The sequence below is a fragment of the Coffea eugenioides genome, chromosome 2, assembly GCF_003713205.1.
Source record: "Coffea eugenioides isolate CCC68of chromosome 2, Ceug_1.0, whole genome shotgun sequence".
NCBI lineage: Eukaryota > Viridiplantae > Streptophyta > Magnoliopsida > Gentianales > Rubiaceae > Coffea > Coffea eugenioides.
In genome coordinates, this window is record NC_040036.1 from 79,745,656 (window position 1) to 79,760,750 (window position 15,095).

General features: G+C 35.9%; 1 protein-coding gene across 1 annotated transcript; it reads right to left on the bottom strand.

The window, feature by feature from the left end:
* Positions 1-9,430: 9,430 nt before the first annotated feature.
* On the bottom strand, positions 9,431-11,063 carry LOC113760768 (protein CURVATURE THYLAKOID 1B, chloroplastic). The gene is made up of 6 exons (XM_027303485.1): positions 10,732-11,063; positions 10,474-10,577; positions 10,260-10,346; positions 10,059-10,121; positions 9,777-9,814; positions 9,431-9,691 (listed from the first exon to the last, which is right to left on the bottom strand). The coding sequence occupies exons 1-6, from the start codon at positions 10,898-10,900 to the stop codon at positions 9,634-9,636; spliced, it is 519 nt and encodes a 172-aa protein (XP_027159286.1). The 5' UTR covers positions 10,901-11,063; the 3' UTR covers positions 9,431-9,633.
* Between the last annotated feature and the right edge of the window lie 4,032 nt (positions 11,064-15,095).

Genomic DNA, 15,095 nt, shown 5'->3' on the forward strand with positions numbered 1-15,095 from the left:
AACAAAGGCTTTCAATCATAAGAAAAAGAAAGAAAAATAAAAGGGTTTTTTCCTTGAAAAATTTAGTCATTGAAAAAAGCTTCCAAAACTCCCATTGACTCTCAACCTATTGGATGAAAAAAAAAAAAAAAAAAAAACAGCAATGCCCACTATCCCCATAACCCCCATCCACCATCCCAGAGAAGAGCAGTAAGGCATCCTAGCATGCCCTGGCCCTTCTCCCAATGAAGAAGCTCTTGAATTCAACAACAAAAACCATGGTGATGGGGATAGCCTGAAGACCCATTGTTTCTTCTTTTGTTTTTGACCAAAAAATGGTGGTGGATGAGCTTGAATCGAAATTTGTTGTGGAAGAGAGTTCAAATTAAGATATGGTATTGACTAAAAAAGGTACTTTCTTCTTCTATATAGGAGACGTCAATACCCACGGATTTAAGAAGTTTTGGTGGTTGTGATAGGACTCTTGAGGGTAGTGAGATTTCAGCATGGGATATTTCTCTCTCTCTCTCTCTCTCTCCCTCTTTTTTTTTTTTTTTTTTTTGATGAGGGTGTGGCTGTTTGACAATGGTAAGATTTAGGCTTCTCATGAGATGAGTTGTCTCATGTTTGATGAATTTTTAGGTAAGAGTGGTGGAGGTTTAAGAAGTTATAGTGGTGGCGGTGCGACTGGGTCATGAGACTTAGACATGGGATATTTGTGGACTTATTTTCTTTCTTGTCCAATGAGTTTTGAGGAACTGATTCAGTGGTTTGTTTGATGAGTTCTTGAGGTTCTAATTTGTTGATGAGTTTGAAGTGGCTATGGTGCTGGTATGGCTTTTAGGGATGGAAAGAATTGGATATGGGGTTTTTTAATTATTTTTTTATTTGATTGATTTTAGGAATTTGGGTTCTAGGAATTTGAGAATTTTTTGTCTCCAAAAAACTTGTCATAGGTAGGGTATTTTTGGAAGCTCAACAAGAAATTAAGGGTAAACTAGTCGCACCACTCTTTTTGTGATTATCTTTAGTTTGATTTTTAAATTGTGCCAAAGGTTAAAAGTTTGAGGTAGTTGATTGCTGTAATTCAAAGTTTAGGATGTAAAGTCTGATTCTTGAATAGTTGGTGGGTGCAAACTGCAATTAACCCTAAAATCTATTATCATAAAGCATGTCATCAATGATAAATACAAATAAATTTTACCAAATTAAAACATTTCTCTTCAAAATTATGCTATTTAAATTTGAACAATGGAATTTCAGTATATTTAAATACTACTATAATTACAATAGCACTATACATTATTTTACAATCCATCATTAGCAACAAAATTAATAATAATTAGAAAAGCTCACTAAAACTAATAAAAATTCATAGAATGACTTAAAGAGAAACAACAAATTATTCCAAAAGTTAAAAACTTTAACTCAAATGACATGAAAAGAACCTTCAAGTTATCCAAATTTAACAGAAAGACAAAAATATTGATACTGCTATGAAATAAAAGTGCTATTGGGACAAAAAAAAATGCTTTTATTGTTTGTGAATTAGTGTTGATTAGAGCGAGTCAATTAATTTTCTAAAAATTTTAAGCAAAAAAAACTAAAAAATCACGTTCACGCGTATAACACTTGATCTGTTACTAGTTTAAAAAAAAAAGCTCACTATAAATCATAAAATTTATGTTGGATTTTTTAATTCATTTTTCACATTTGTTACCGTGTAAAATCTAAATCAATAGCCATGTTTATTAATAAACAATATACAATACGTGATTTAAAAAAAGTTAAGTGGACTAACATAACAAAATAATGGTTTTACCACAAATACAACATACTGACAAAGAAAAAGTACGCTCTTCTACACAACAATTATCATATTATTTAGGTAATATTATATTTATATATATATAATAATATATTATATTATAGGATAAAATACAGTAAAACCCGTGTGGTTTGTTATGACACACAAACACATCTACATAACCCTCTTGTACTTTGAATTTCTTTGGGAAGTGGATGGAAACTATCTTTATTGATTAAAAATCATCAAATTTCGATACTATCCTTACTTTAAAACACTAAAAATCAAATGTCGGGCTCAATTAAAAGTTAGTTCAGAGTTCAATTAAAATTTAAAAACTTTCTTATTTTTTTTTTTTTACAAAAAGTAAGGAACTCAATTGAAATTCAAAAAGATGAGTCATCTTTTTCTCCATTCCAAGCGTTCAACAAATTAGAACACCGAATAGTTTCTTCTTTTTCTCTTTTTTTTTTTTTTCATTTTTTGCCTCGTCCTTTCAATTTTCCTTTCTTTTTTCTTCAATCCGTCGATCCAGCCAACACCACACCACCCTACCACTGCCGTCACTGTGTTGTCATCGCCATGTTGTAGCTGGTGTCGTCTCCATGTTCATCGTTCCATTATCGCTGTGTCTAAATCTAAATTCATGTATTTTCATGTAAAATTGATGATGCGTAACAATATAACCACTCTTAAAGATCGTTGTAGTACTAATTTTACAAAATTTGGTTAAGACTTTAGGATACAAAGAGGGTTAGATAGATCTGATTGCGAGCCTCTTTTTACAAATTTTTGCCCATTTTTTTGGCCAAATTGGACACTGGAATCAACATCTACACGACAAATCTTCTTTGGGATGTACATTTGATGAAGTTTTAATGATAAGCAATGGTGGCTGACATGATGGTGGTAGCGGTGGTTGTGCAGTTCCATTCTAGTTTCGGGTTTGCTGAAACAGGAAAAGGGAAAAAATTAACAAAGAAAAGAAGAAAAGAAAAAGAAGAAAAAAGTTTTGCCGAAAGTAAAATATCAGAAACAAAGAAAACTTTGGTTTGCTGTACAGCAAGGAAAAAAAGAACAAAAAAAGGAAAAGAAAAAGAGAGAAGGAAAATAGAAAGAAAGTTAAAAAAGGAAAGAAAATGCTGCAGTTTCTGGCTTCTTGTTTGAAAGCAAGAGAGAAGGAATATTAAAAAAAGAAAAATGGCAGATTCTGAAGAAAAATTATTTTGGGACAAAACATATTCTGGCGATCAATCATATACTTATGTGTTAGGTGAGTGTCATTCACTCTCCGTTTAATAATTGATTGTTCAAAACCACAGCTTATTGACGATCTAGCAAAGTCTGTGCACTAAGGTCATATTCCTCCACTGCAGCATTCCATGCTCTAACGAGTTATGAAGAAGTTGAAAGTCTGGAACTAGGCGAGCAGCTCAGGGGTTCTCTGCTTCATCGATCTCCCCTTCCGACAGTTGATGCTGCTTTAGCTGAGTTGATTATTTAATTATACTGGGGGGAAGTACCCGCGCATCGCGCGGGTGTTTGATGCCTGTAACTAAAGAAAATTTTTTAGTGGTTGAAGTGAATATTATTTTCATATTGACCAAGTTATTTTTTATCAAGAACCTATCGGTACATATCATCAATATTTTTGCCAGGTGAGCAAGTGATTGAAGATAAGAGTAAAATAACAACGCATATTAAGTAATATTAACAAAATTGTTGTAGATAATAATGCATATTAGCCGAATCCTACTTAATATAAGTAGAAGGAAATGCATGGATAATGGAGTAGTTTAGAGGGCATTAGCCTAATCCTGAAAGCCGAAAAGGGAAAAACGGAAGAATGTGAAAGAGGAGGTATCGGAACAACCATAACCGATACTTAGACATTAAATCATCAACATACCTATGTTTTTTGCTGTTTAATTGAGATGTAAATAATGATATTCAAAGTTATGGGATTCAGACATAGAACTCATGCATTGGTATTATTATGAGTTGTTTCAGACAGTTGAATGAATAGCTGCAACATCTCTTTATTTTAATTGCACTATGACACCATTTCAATAATTACACCAACACATATGCTCATATAAGTTGTACCCAATGCATTAACGATTGCAAAATAATCCCTCATTCCAAAAATACCTAGATATCCTTATATTATATAAGAATGAGTTTTGGTCAATTTTGTCAAATGCTACTATATGATAACATCTAACAATCATTTCATTTGGTGCAATAGCTAATAAATTAAGTAGGCAAAGATTTTACAAATTCTTAGAAATTGAAGTTATTAACTTGTATAAATTAAGATCCTTTTTAAACTACTTTGGGAGCTTTGTTTTTGTTAAAATTGTAATAAAGTATTTACAAGGATCTTCAAATGATAAGAATATGTTTGTCCATATAATTTTTTGGTAGTACTAAATTTGCTATAGTTTCAGTCAATTGGTGATAAAACAACTCCAACTTCAATCGAATTTTGGAACTATTTATGTGGCATAATTTGTGGTGCAATACTGATAAAGTATGTATCTAAATTTAGGTTGAATTCTAATGTTTTGTTAAGGAAGTTAGGAATGAAAGCTTTAATGAATTCTATTCAACCATTATAGACTACTCGATTACTATAAGTTTAGCAGAATATAAGAGAAAATAAACATATTATCAAACATAAGATTAAGACAAGCTATAAGTTTTATAGCAGCAGATCAAACTATCAAAATCAATTATCACATGATCGCATAAATGAATCAACTTTATCACCATAGCAAATCAGCAGTACAAAGGTCAAACGACCACCAAATGGATCAAATATTCCTAGAAATCGGACAATCATATATATAACCAAATACATAAATGAACAAACTTTATCACCAAACCAAATCAGTATCACTAAATACGCACTAACACCAAAATCAATTCCAGAACTAACGACATGTATATCAAAAGAATTTAAAAGATTCAGCAGAAAGGATAAACTTTTGGTTACCTTATTCCAAATGTTCCCTGCAAAACTTTTCCTTGCACACATGAGGTTGACATTGTTAATGTATTAGTATTACCTAATTAAATATATTAACATGTGCACAAAATGCAGTTATACATGTATCATAGGTTATTTGCAAATTATGACAAATTTCAATGTAAAAAATACAGTTTCAACATACCTTGGCTTGGAGATTCTGATTAGGAGATGTAACACACTTCCAATGAATCCTGTTCCTACCACAAATACAAGTAAAGCAAAAAAAAAATTCAAAAAGTTAAGTCAATTGATTGTTATGATTTGTCTTCAAATGGATGAAAGATGGTTCCAAATAACAATACCTTTGTTGAGCAAACCAAAAAACTAAGAAAAGGGGATGAACTGTTGGCCAACACTTGATGCTATAAGTTTTTTAATAATTAGCATTAATTTTGTCTTAACCATCCTGGTTCTAGAATGGTTGGGAGTGGTAAAGATAGCTAAAAAGATAATCTTTTAACTTAGACCTTAAACCAAAATACATGAAGTTGAAGCAGCAGAATTTGAATAGTAACACCTATCTAGCCAACTTCGTGCAATTATCCCTAATAATTGTGTCTAATAAATCATTTGTAGTAAACCTTTGCAGTAAATGAAATTTAGCCAGCCGAGAAGTCTAGAAGTCTAATTAGTTACATCAAATCAATGTTCTCCAACCTTTAATTTGCAACTCACTAAAAAGACCAGTACAACAAACTCACATTCCTAAAATACCCCTCTCTCATTAATTTCTTTCACTAATTACCTACTAAACCACATTCTCCCCAATTTAATTAGAGACTAAGGACGTTTAAATAATTACAACCACACAAAAGCTATTATCACTTATACCCACAACTAAAAAGACAACCAAAATAATCATCATTTCCAAAATACCCATAAAAAGACACAACCCCATTTCTGAAAATGTATGACAAAAGAATTCACCATAAGTTGTAGTTTGTGTTGTACCTACCATATAAACTTTAAATGTACAAATATGAGGATATCTCTGTAAACATACCTAAACACATGCTGTTATGAGTTGTACCAAAAGCTTTAAAAAAGCTACATATTATTTCATATTTCCAAAATGCCCCTACCCATACGGTTGAAATTCAAAGCCCTCTTTGACTAAAACTCATTCTTATATAGTATAAGGAATTGGTAGCTAAGAGATATTCCGGTAATTACACCAGCACACAAGCATACATGGATCGTACAAAATGCAAAAACGGTTGTACACTCATAACACATTCCATCAATACCTAGGTGGCTCATCAATGACAACTTTAAATGTATTATAATGGGGAATTATTGGTAGTTAAGGGATATTCCAGTAATTACACCAACACACAAGCATATGTGGGTTGTACAACATACAAAAACGGTTGCACACTCATAACACATTCCATCAATACCCAAATGGATCATCAATGAGAACTTTAAATGTATTAAAATGGGGTCATTTCAGTAAACATATCCAAATACAAGCTTTGTTAAGTTGTACATAAAGCTTTTAAGCTAATGCATAATATTAAGGATTCCCAAAATAACCCCACCCTTGCGGTTGAAATCTTTGCCCTAAATTCATTCTTATATAGTATAAGGATATTATTTTTTAAATGGGTGGCGGGGCGGGCCTCTTTTCTAAACTGGGGAAAAAAATTCCCTCTTGCCCCATTAGCCCCACGCTGGACAGGTGCCCCAATTGCCATCCCTAATTTTTGATAAATTAGATAGGAATCAAATTTGAGTTTTGTCCAAAACCCTCCAAGTTACTAGGGAATTGAGGAATTTCAAATTTTTAAATATAATTTCAAAATTTCAATTTCGATAATAGTACTCTAAATAATAATTATGGAGTTTATTCCAATTCTCCATTCCGAAACTCTCTTACCAAACGCCACCTATATTATTGAATAGGCAGGATATTGTACCAAGAGAAGGGGAGGATTGGGTGAGAGTATTGTTTTAAGCCCCCACCCCATCTAAAGTGACTGACGGGAGAACAATTTCTCTCACCCCATATATCTCTCGACAGCATTTGTTCCCGTCTCCATTCCTACTTCAGCCATCTTGTAAACCATTATGTGCCTTTTTCTTGGGGGTAAATTACCTTTTACTCTCCTTTGATTTAGTGTATTACTACGCAGCCTCCTTATGATTTAAAAACCTATAGATAATCTCCTCCTGACTTGGGTTTTGTCCAAAACCCTCCATCGTATCACAACTCAACTAACTTGCATGAATTCAGCACAAAATTGAATAGACTCTACCTGAAATCTTTCTACACAATTGTATTTTTCTTAGGTTCATTTGGAAAGTGCAATTAGGTGGTGGTTTTAGAGAGAGGATTAGTTTTGGTTTTTTTGCAATTGTCAATTTCAGTTGCATTATTGACACAATAAAGATAGCAAATTTTGTTTGAATTCAAAATTCTGCTGATCTTCTCAATTTAATAACGTACCCAACTTCTCGTTTGAGTTGCTTTTTGACCACTTTTAATTAATTCAAAGATGCCTCCGTAATATAACCACAACACTAGCTTAGATTTTGTTTAAATTACACTCAAGGGTGTGTGCATGAAGACTTGTCCACTGCCCTTGCAGATACCCCGTCCACATTTAGCATCAATACTCCTATGTTCTTATCCTCTTCCTCTTCTTGTGATGCTTTGTAAAAGGAGTTACTTTTGTCCGGAATACTGGCAGACTACCTTCATGACTGGGATGATGGTCAGTGCGTGAAGTTGCTTAACAAATTGTTACAAGGCTCTATCAGACAATGGAATTGTAATAGTCGTTGGCGCGATTCTCCCCGTGTAGAGGTGTACGCGAGCCAAGCTACTCGCGAGCTACTCGCGAGTAGCTTGGTCAACGACTTGGCTCGAACTCGGGTTGACCACCCGAGTTCGAGCCGAGTTTCGAGTAGCTCGAATGAAAATCGAGTCGAGTTTCGAGTCAAAAATCCCCGGCTCGAGGCTCGTCGAGCTACTCGTCGAGCCGGGGTTATTTAAATAATATATTTATAATTTAAATAATATATATATTATAGGGAAAATGACCGGTTTCATCCCTCACATTTCACAAAATTATTCTTTTCATCCCTCACTTTTAAAACGAAGCAATTTCATCCTTGACATTTAAAAACTGAAAATATTACATCCCTGAACCCAATTTTCAATATGAATCAAACCATCTATCAACCTAATTACAAATTTTGGGGGTATAATTGGTAGATCACTTGACTAACTCAACTTGATATTCACGTGAAATTTAATGAAATCAAAAATAAAAAATAAAAAATTATAACATAAAAAAGAAGAATTAATCTTTCTTACATTGTCATTGTATACACTGATGGGTTTATGTACCTGCCATATCATTTCAATTTAAATTTAAACACCAAATTTTGTATTTATAATATACATGTAGACTCACAAGCGTATATACTAACGGTACATGAAAAGATTTACCCAAAAAAGAAATCCTATTATTCTAAGACAAAGAATGACCTTTTATGTTATACTTTTTATTTTTTTTGGTTCAATAAATGTCATGTGAATATGATCTATCAATTCTATCTCCGAAATTTATTACTGGGTTATTGGATGGTTTGATTCAAATTGACAATTAGGTTCAGGGATGTAATAGGTTTAATTTTTAAATGTCAGGGACCAAATTGCTTCGTTTTAAAAGTGAGGGACGAAAAGAATATTTTTGTGAAATGCAAGGGATGAAATAGGTCATTTTCCCTATATTATAATTATAAAATGACCATTATGGGTATAAGTTATATGGAATTTACAAAATACCTTTCGTTATCGAGCCTTATCGAATCGAGTTTCGAGCTTAGAGCGAGTACATCGAGTCGAGTTTCGAGTATAAATTTTTTTGACTCGATCGAGCTCGAGCCTAGGGATATATGAGTCGAGTCGAGCTCGAGTATAGCACTACTCGAGCTCGACTCGGCTCGATTACATCTCTATCCCCGTGATTCCTGATACTATTGCACGCGTCAAGCTGATCTTATAATGATGAATCAATATCGGGGAGGGAAAGAGAGATCTGGACCGGAGTTTCTTGCCGTGGCTACTGGAGCTGTGTTTAAAGGTATAAGTGTAGAATGTTTTGTATGTAACTTGTGGGTCATAGAGTTCTATTAAGTAGATGACTAATTCATGGTGCGCATCGTACTTTAAAACCTTGACGTTGTATGTTGATTGTTTGTTAGTTGTAGCGACATCTACAACCAGGGGGAAAAAATCTGGTGGGTTTTGGAAGTAACATTGACCTCGTAAGAATATGGTTATAAATTGTTCTGTTTCGGAATATAAAAACTGTCATTGACAACCAAGTCTACTAACCTAGTGTCAAGAACGCAAACTGAAAAGTAGTACAAGAACGCAAGCTCATGCATGTATAGCGGGTTGCCATCGCTTGTAGTTGCCTGTGGACATCCGTTTAACCTGGGTGTGGTTTCCATGCAATTGCACGCAGCCATGACAAGGGATTTATCCAACTACACTAATACAATTTTTTAAGGGATATATATATATATATATATATATATATATGGATAGATCTTTAGGGAAATTACATTATTCAGATATATACGTATGTCTATGATGTAGCCCATTAAAATCATTTTGACTCAAGGTTAGATGTGCTAACAGAAAAAGAAAGATTATGTTCACTTACAGAGCTAAATGGGTTTAAAAATTTCAGAGTAACAAAAAGAGGAAGGATTACAATATACAGCAAGATAAAAGAGAAGATCAATGGAGTCTGAATAAACCCCTCCATTAGCATCTTTCTACTCCAGTGTACTTTCAGCTGGTCCCAATTATGTCCTCGTAGGTGTCTTTGATCTTTTTAACCAGGGCTTCCCTGAAATTTCATAAGCCAAGACAAAGCAATTTATAGTCATACAGCAGGGAATTCTGTTAGACCTAAGTTGCAGGAGAGACCATACCTGTCTGGCTTAAAAACGAGGTTTTTGTACACGAAATACTGCAGTCAAAGACAAAAGAGCGCGGGAAGTTTAGTTCATTCTGTTGCTACCCGGATAGATTTTACATAGTATATGCCTTATTGTAAAAGACCAGCCAAGCAGATGATTGATTGATTTTCAGCAGGCGGTGTACTAGTGTTAAGTATTAACAGTAGTTGTAGACTTTAATCCCGAGAAAGGAGGACAATTCGGGCTATAAATGCTCAATCTCAGGAAGAGTGGCGGATAAAGAATTCGACTTACAGTAGTGTAACCGATGCCCACAAGCTCAAGTACACCGGGAATCAATGGAAGCCTGTCAATTGCCTGCAAAAACTCGCAAGCCATATCCATTTTGCCCACAAATAATTTGAGTTATTCGGATGAGTTTTCAAATAGCGTGATTCATCGATTAATATAGATTTCAAATACCACTAGTAGTATACATGCTAGAAAAGTCCTCACCGAAACCAATCCAGTGGATCCGCAAAGCGCAACAAGGAGAGCTAACGCCAGAGAACTGACAGCATACTTGTCTTCAACCTTGTCCCACTGAAGAACGAAAAGAAGAATAATGCAGCGGCAAATTGAGAGCGTCTTGGAAGCTTAAGTAAGAGGACAACTTATTTGGACAAAATCAGCAGGCCATGTATATAACATAACAAGGATAAATCCTTACAGCTTCTTGGATTGTTTTGACAATTTCCGGAAGCTCAGTGGCTGCAACCTCAGATGGTGCCTCTCCGGTAGCCATAGCCACAACATTCCGGGCAATCTTTCTGCCTGAGAAAAACAGGCAAGTGACAGCAGAAATGAGTAGATATCTGATTGATTAAGATGCTAAAACTGAGATATATGGCTAACTCCAAAAAAAGACAGATAATTTAAGTATAGTAAGCAAAAGAGTGGAAGACGGATTAAAAGCTTAGCTACTCACAATAGGCAGTTGTCTTTGCAGCGCGACATTGAGACTGAAGAGGCGGAGCCAGTGCGGGTAAGGTCACACATTGGGATGCCGGATTTGATGGCTGGCGAGAAGCCTTGGCTTCGATGAGGGTGGAAGAAGCGGAGAGAGAAAGTGGGGTGGAAGTGGTAGTTGAGGCCATTGCTTCTTCCCTCTGATCAACCCCTCGAGACTCGGACGAGAGAAGAATGAACTTGAGAGAGCTTAGAGGATGCTTTTTGTTGATGCTTTATTCCTCCACCCCCCTTCACCTCCGGAAATTCACTCAATGGGGATTGGCGGGTCTGATATTTTCCTCCGCCTAGGAAAATCAAAAGCACTCTCCAAGTGAAGGCAGGGCGGTTGCTGGACGACCACTCGTTCGCTGATCCATCTGGATAGTGCAGTGCTGACATGGCTGTTGGATAGCCATCTTATGCGTTTTATTGGATGGGAGGACGCCAGAGTCTGGCTGGCATGGGGACGGTTTTGGTTTTCCATTTGTTGATGACACGGAAAGTATAATTTAAAGAAAAAAGTCACTCGAACTATTTTCTTAATTTGAATCAAAAATTCAAAAAATGAGATAAAACTTTTAAGTTTATTGGTGAAATCCAACAAAGTTTGATAAAAATAATAAAAGGCTGTTAAATTTTTTTTTAAAGTATGCCTATTTATAAGCTACATCAAATTTTCCAAAATAAAAGAAGAAAAAATAGCATAAAAATTTAAAAAACGGTGATTTTGTTTTAGGCAGAAAACTCTTTGATATAAGGTGTGGGCACACCATATGGAAAGAAGTCTTCGATCAACTGGACAGACTTTTCGACATGAGTTGTGGGCATGTTGTAACAAAGAAAGTCTTTTGGACTGTAGTTTCAACTATTCAATTATGTTATTAACTTACTTCGTGCGACTGTTCGCGCGATCATTCTTGCCCCAGAAATTATCCTCAACTTGCTTTACATCAGTCCCACCCACCTGCTGAAAACTCATCCTCGAGTTAGCAGGTATATCTAGATACAGAGGCAGATTCAATGAACGGTATCGGGACAAGTTTGCAAGATTGAAGGTTCGAGAAATGCCTAGTGATTCAGGTAAGGAGCAAATTATCCGGCTGGCTATTAAACTTTTGCAATCGGGGAGTTTTGGTCACTCAACTATTAAAAGTCTGGTTTTGGCCACTATAATGTATAAAATTAAGACTCGAGGCTATTCTGTTAGATTTAGTCGTTAAATTCATCGATCTGTCTGTCCGCGCGATTTCCAAGACAAAACGCAGGGTCAATTTAGGAAGTTAAAAATAGCACTTGCACCTTTTCTTCCTCTCCTATGCATCTGTTCTTCGTCTTCCTTTTGTTTTTGCTTAAACCCAAACATCAAACATTTGAGAAATGAACAAAAACGGCTCTTGGTGATTCCTGGAACCACTCACAACACCATTGCCGGTGGGAAGGAGTCACTTGTGGTACTCGACACCAAAGGGTCATTGCCTTGACTCTGAGGAGTAAGCAGTTGTCTGGAGCTATATCTCCTCAGGTCGGAAATCTAATGCCTTGCTTGGATTGCTGTTTTCCGTAGAAAAATTTCGTCATTTTCCGTGAACACATTTCCCTATTACCTTTTTTCCTCACATACATCAAATCGCTACAGTAATTTTTCCATGAAAAATGACGGAAAATGCAATCCAAACGGGACCTAAGCTTCATGAGGTTCATCCAATTTGGGGAGAATCAATTCCATGGTGGGATTCCCCAAGAATTCGGTCGCCTCCTCATGCTAAGAGTCTTGAACTTGTCGAGTAATGCACTCGGTGGAAAAATCCTAGAAAATCTGAGCTACTGCGCAGAAATGATAGCTATTGACCTAACCAGTAACAAGCTAGAAGGGAAGATTCCAATCGATCAGCTAAGCAATTTGAAGAAGCTTAAAGGATTATATTTTACCAAAAACAATCTGACGGGAGAGATTCCCTCTCCCATTGGGAACTTATCATCATCATTGATCGGACTCGGCCTTGACTTCAACAATCTGGAGGGAAGTTTGCCTCTGGAGATGGGGCTTTTGAAAAGATTGGTTCAATTATTTCTCGAATGAACGGGGATTCAATCCACTGAGGCGTCTCTCAAAATGGATATGAAGGCTCAGACTTCTTGCTATCTTCCCAAGCCAGTTAGTGCTAAAAAGAGCCCCTGAGTGCAGACCAATCCCCAGGGGACTAAGCGCATTCAGTTATCTTTCAAAGAGCCTATTCTAAAAGCAACCTATTTGAATTTGAAAACAGCTTCTTCTAGGAATGACTATTCTGCAGCGGTAATTGCAAGGAGAAAGGGAGCACCGCTTACTCAAGCACTAGTACCGTCTAAGCATCCCACAGCTGATGAAATAGTACAGGCAACTGGTGGAGCTTCTAGGATCAGATCTGCAGCTCCTTCTGTAACAGCTTAGGGTGGATTGGTTTGAATAGCCCTATTGACCAGGAGAGTCAGCATTACCGCAGCTTTGACTCTGTTGCAGGAAGGACTACTTGGAGTTCCATACCATGACTTCCATGGCAATCTCCCAATTGACGTGGATCTCACCCTACCAAATCTGAAACTATTAGTTGTTAGGAAACAATTTCTCTGGAAACTTTCCCACTTCAATCACCAATGCTTCTGGGCTTGAGGAACTTGCCCTAAAGAAGAAGATGTATGTTGAACTTCCTAAATTGACCCTACCTTTAGTTTTGGAAATTGCCCGATCAGACAGACCGGGCAACTTAACGATTAAATCTAACAGAATGGCCTTGAGTCTCAATTTTATACATTTTAATGGTCAAAACCAGACTTTTAATAATTGAGTGACCAAAACTCGACGATTGCAAAAGTTTAGTGGCCAGCCAGATAATTTGCTCTTCAGGTAAGTCCACCATATAGGCATTCAAATTAATGTGATGTAGAATTTTGTCGGGACCATATTTTCGTGGTTGTAGCTTGCCATAAGTACCAACTGGGAAGCGCTCGCGTCTCAAGTACACCATCACCATATCACCTACCTCGATCATGGTCGTTCGACGATGCTTATCAGCTGCTACTTTGAACTTATTATTCATCGATTCCAGCTTCTGCCTGACAACTTCTTGAATATCTTGCACATCCTTGGCCATATTACCAGCTGCTACACTGTATCCTGAAACTATCTTGAAACATTAAATAACTTGGCCAACTCAACCGCGTGACACGGAAGTTTCAAATAAATCACTGAGAATGGTGACCTCTCAATGGAACTATTAGGGAAAGCAATTTTCGACACGACCTGAAAATGCGACACGAATTTAACACGAAATTAATGGGTTTGGATTGAGATTTCACGAGTTCGGATTAGAATCGGATCGAACCCGATGAACCCGAAAAGAAAACAGGTCAAATTCGGATCAACCTGTGGTTGACCTAATAACCCGTTTACGAATTAAAAAAAAATTAATAAATATAAAAAATATTTTATCCAACTAAACTAAGTTATTCTTTTTTTTCCAAAGGTATTAACCACTTAATCCTAAATGAATTTGTTTAACTTGTGTGAAATTGGAATTATTATATTTGGACAAATGATGTATTACATTATTTTCTACTTTTATTATAAAAAATAAGTTATCTTGCATTATAAAAAATAAGTGCCTTTCTTCCCCAAAACTAAGTTATTCGTTCAGCATTTCCATAGAGTTTATGCAAAAGGACGCAGCATTTGTTTCAATATTTGTTCTTCTCGTGCTATCTTGCATTTGTTACTTAGTTGGCAATGAAGCTAAATGGAAAACAGAGGTGAGCAAGAAATGGAAAAAAGCCAAAACCATACCAAGATAGGTTGGTGCGCGCTGTATAACGTATGGCAAATCAAAATTAATACCTTTGAGACTAGGGTATTTAGTTGTGATAACACCGAGGGTAATTCTGAGACCACCACCAACATCTACCAAAGTTTTGAAGTGCTCGAAACCTTTATATCGTTCAAGGATTCTGTTTATGATGATAGTTGTGTGGTTGATCATTGCCTTATTGAATACCTTAATTGAATCTGGGGTCCCTTCCTGGATATTCAAATGCATGTGCTCCGTGCACCCTGTCAAATGGAACTCCCCTTGCACGAGCTGCATCTTCTAAATTTTTAATCGGTACCTAAATTTTGGGTCAAAGGCATATTTTGTAGAGATTTTAGTACGGAATAAATTGTTCTTAAATACATGCAAGGAATAAAAGCTACTGAGCATACTTGCTCTTTATGGAAACCCCGTGATTCAGGGACGACAGTTGTAGGACTTCAAGGACAAAACTATACAGAACTGGTTTCTGACTCGCAGGTAGCTTTAAACATCCAAG

Excerpts from the sequence above, each read along its gene's own strand:
- LOC113760768 (XM_027303485.1), bottom strand. The coding sequence starts at position 10,900 with ATGGCCTCAACTACCACTTCCACCCCACTTTCTCTCTCCGCTTCTTCC. Across the intron at positions 10,347-10,473 it reads TCAAAACAATCCAAGAAGCT|TGGGACAAGGTTGAAGACAA; the intron begins GTAAGGATTTAT and ends TTCGTTCTTCAG. Across the intron at positions 9,692-9,776 it reads CTCGTTTTTAAGCCAGACAG|GGAAGCCCTGGTTAAAAAGA; the intron begins GTATGGTCTCTC and ends ATGAAATTTCAG.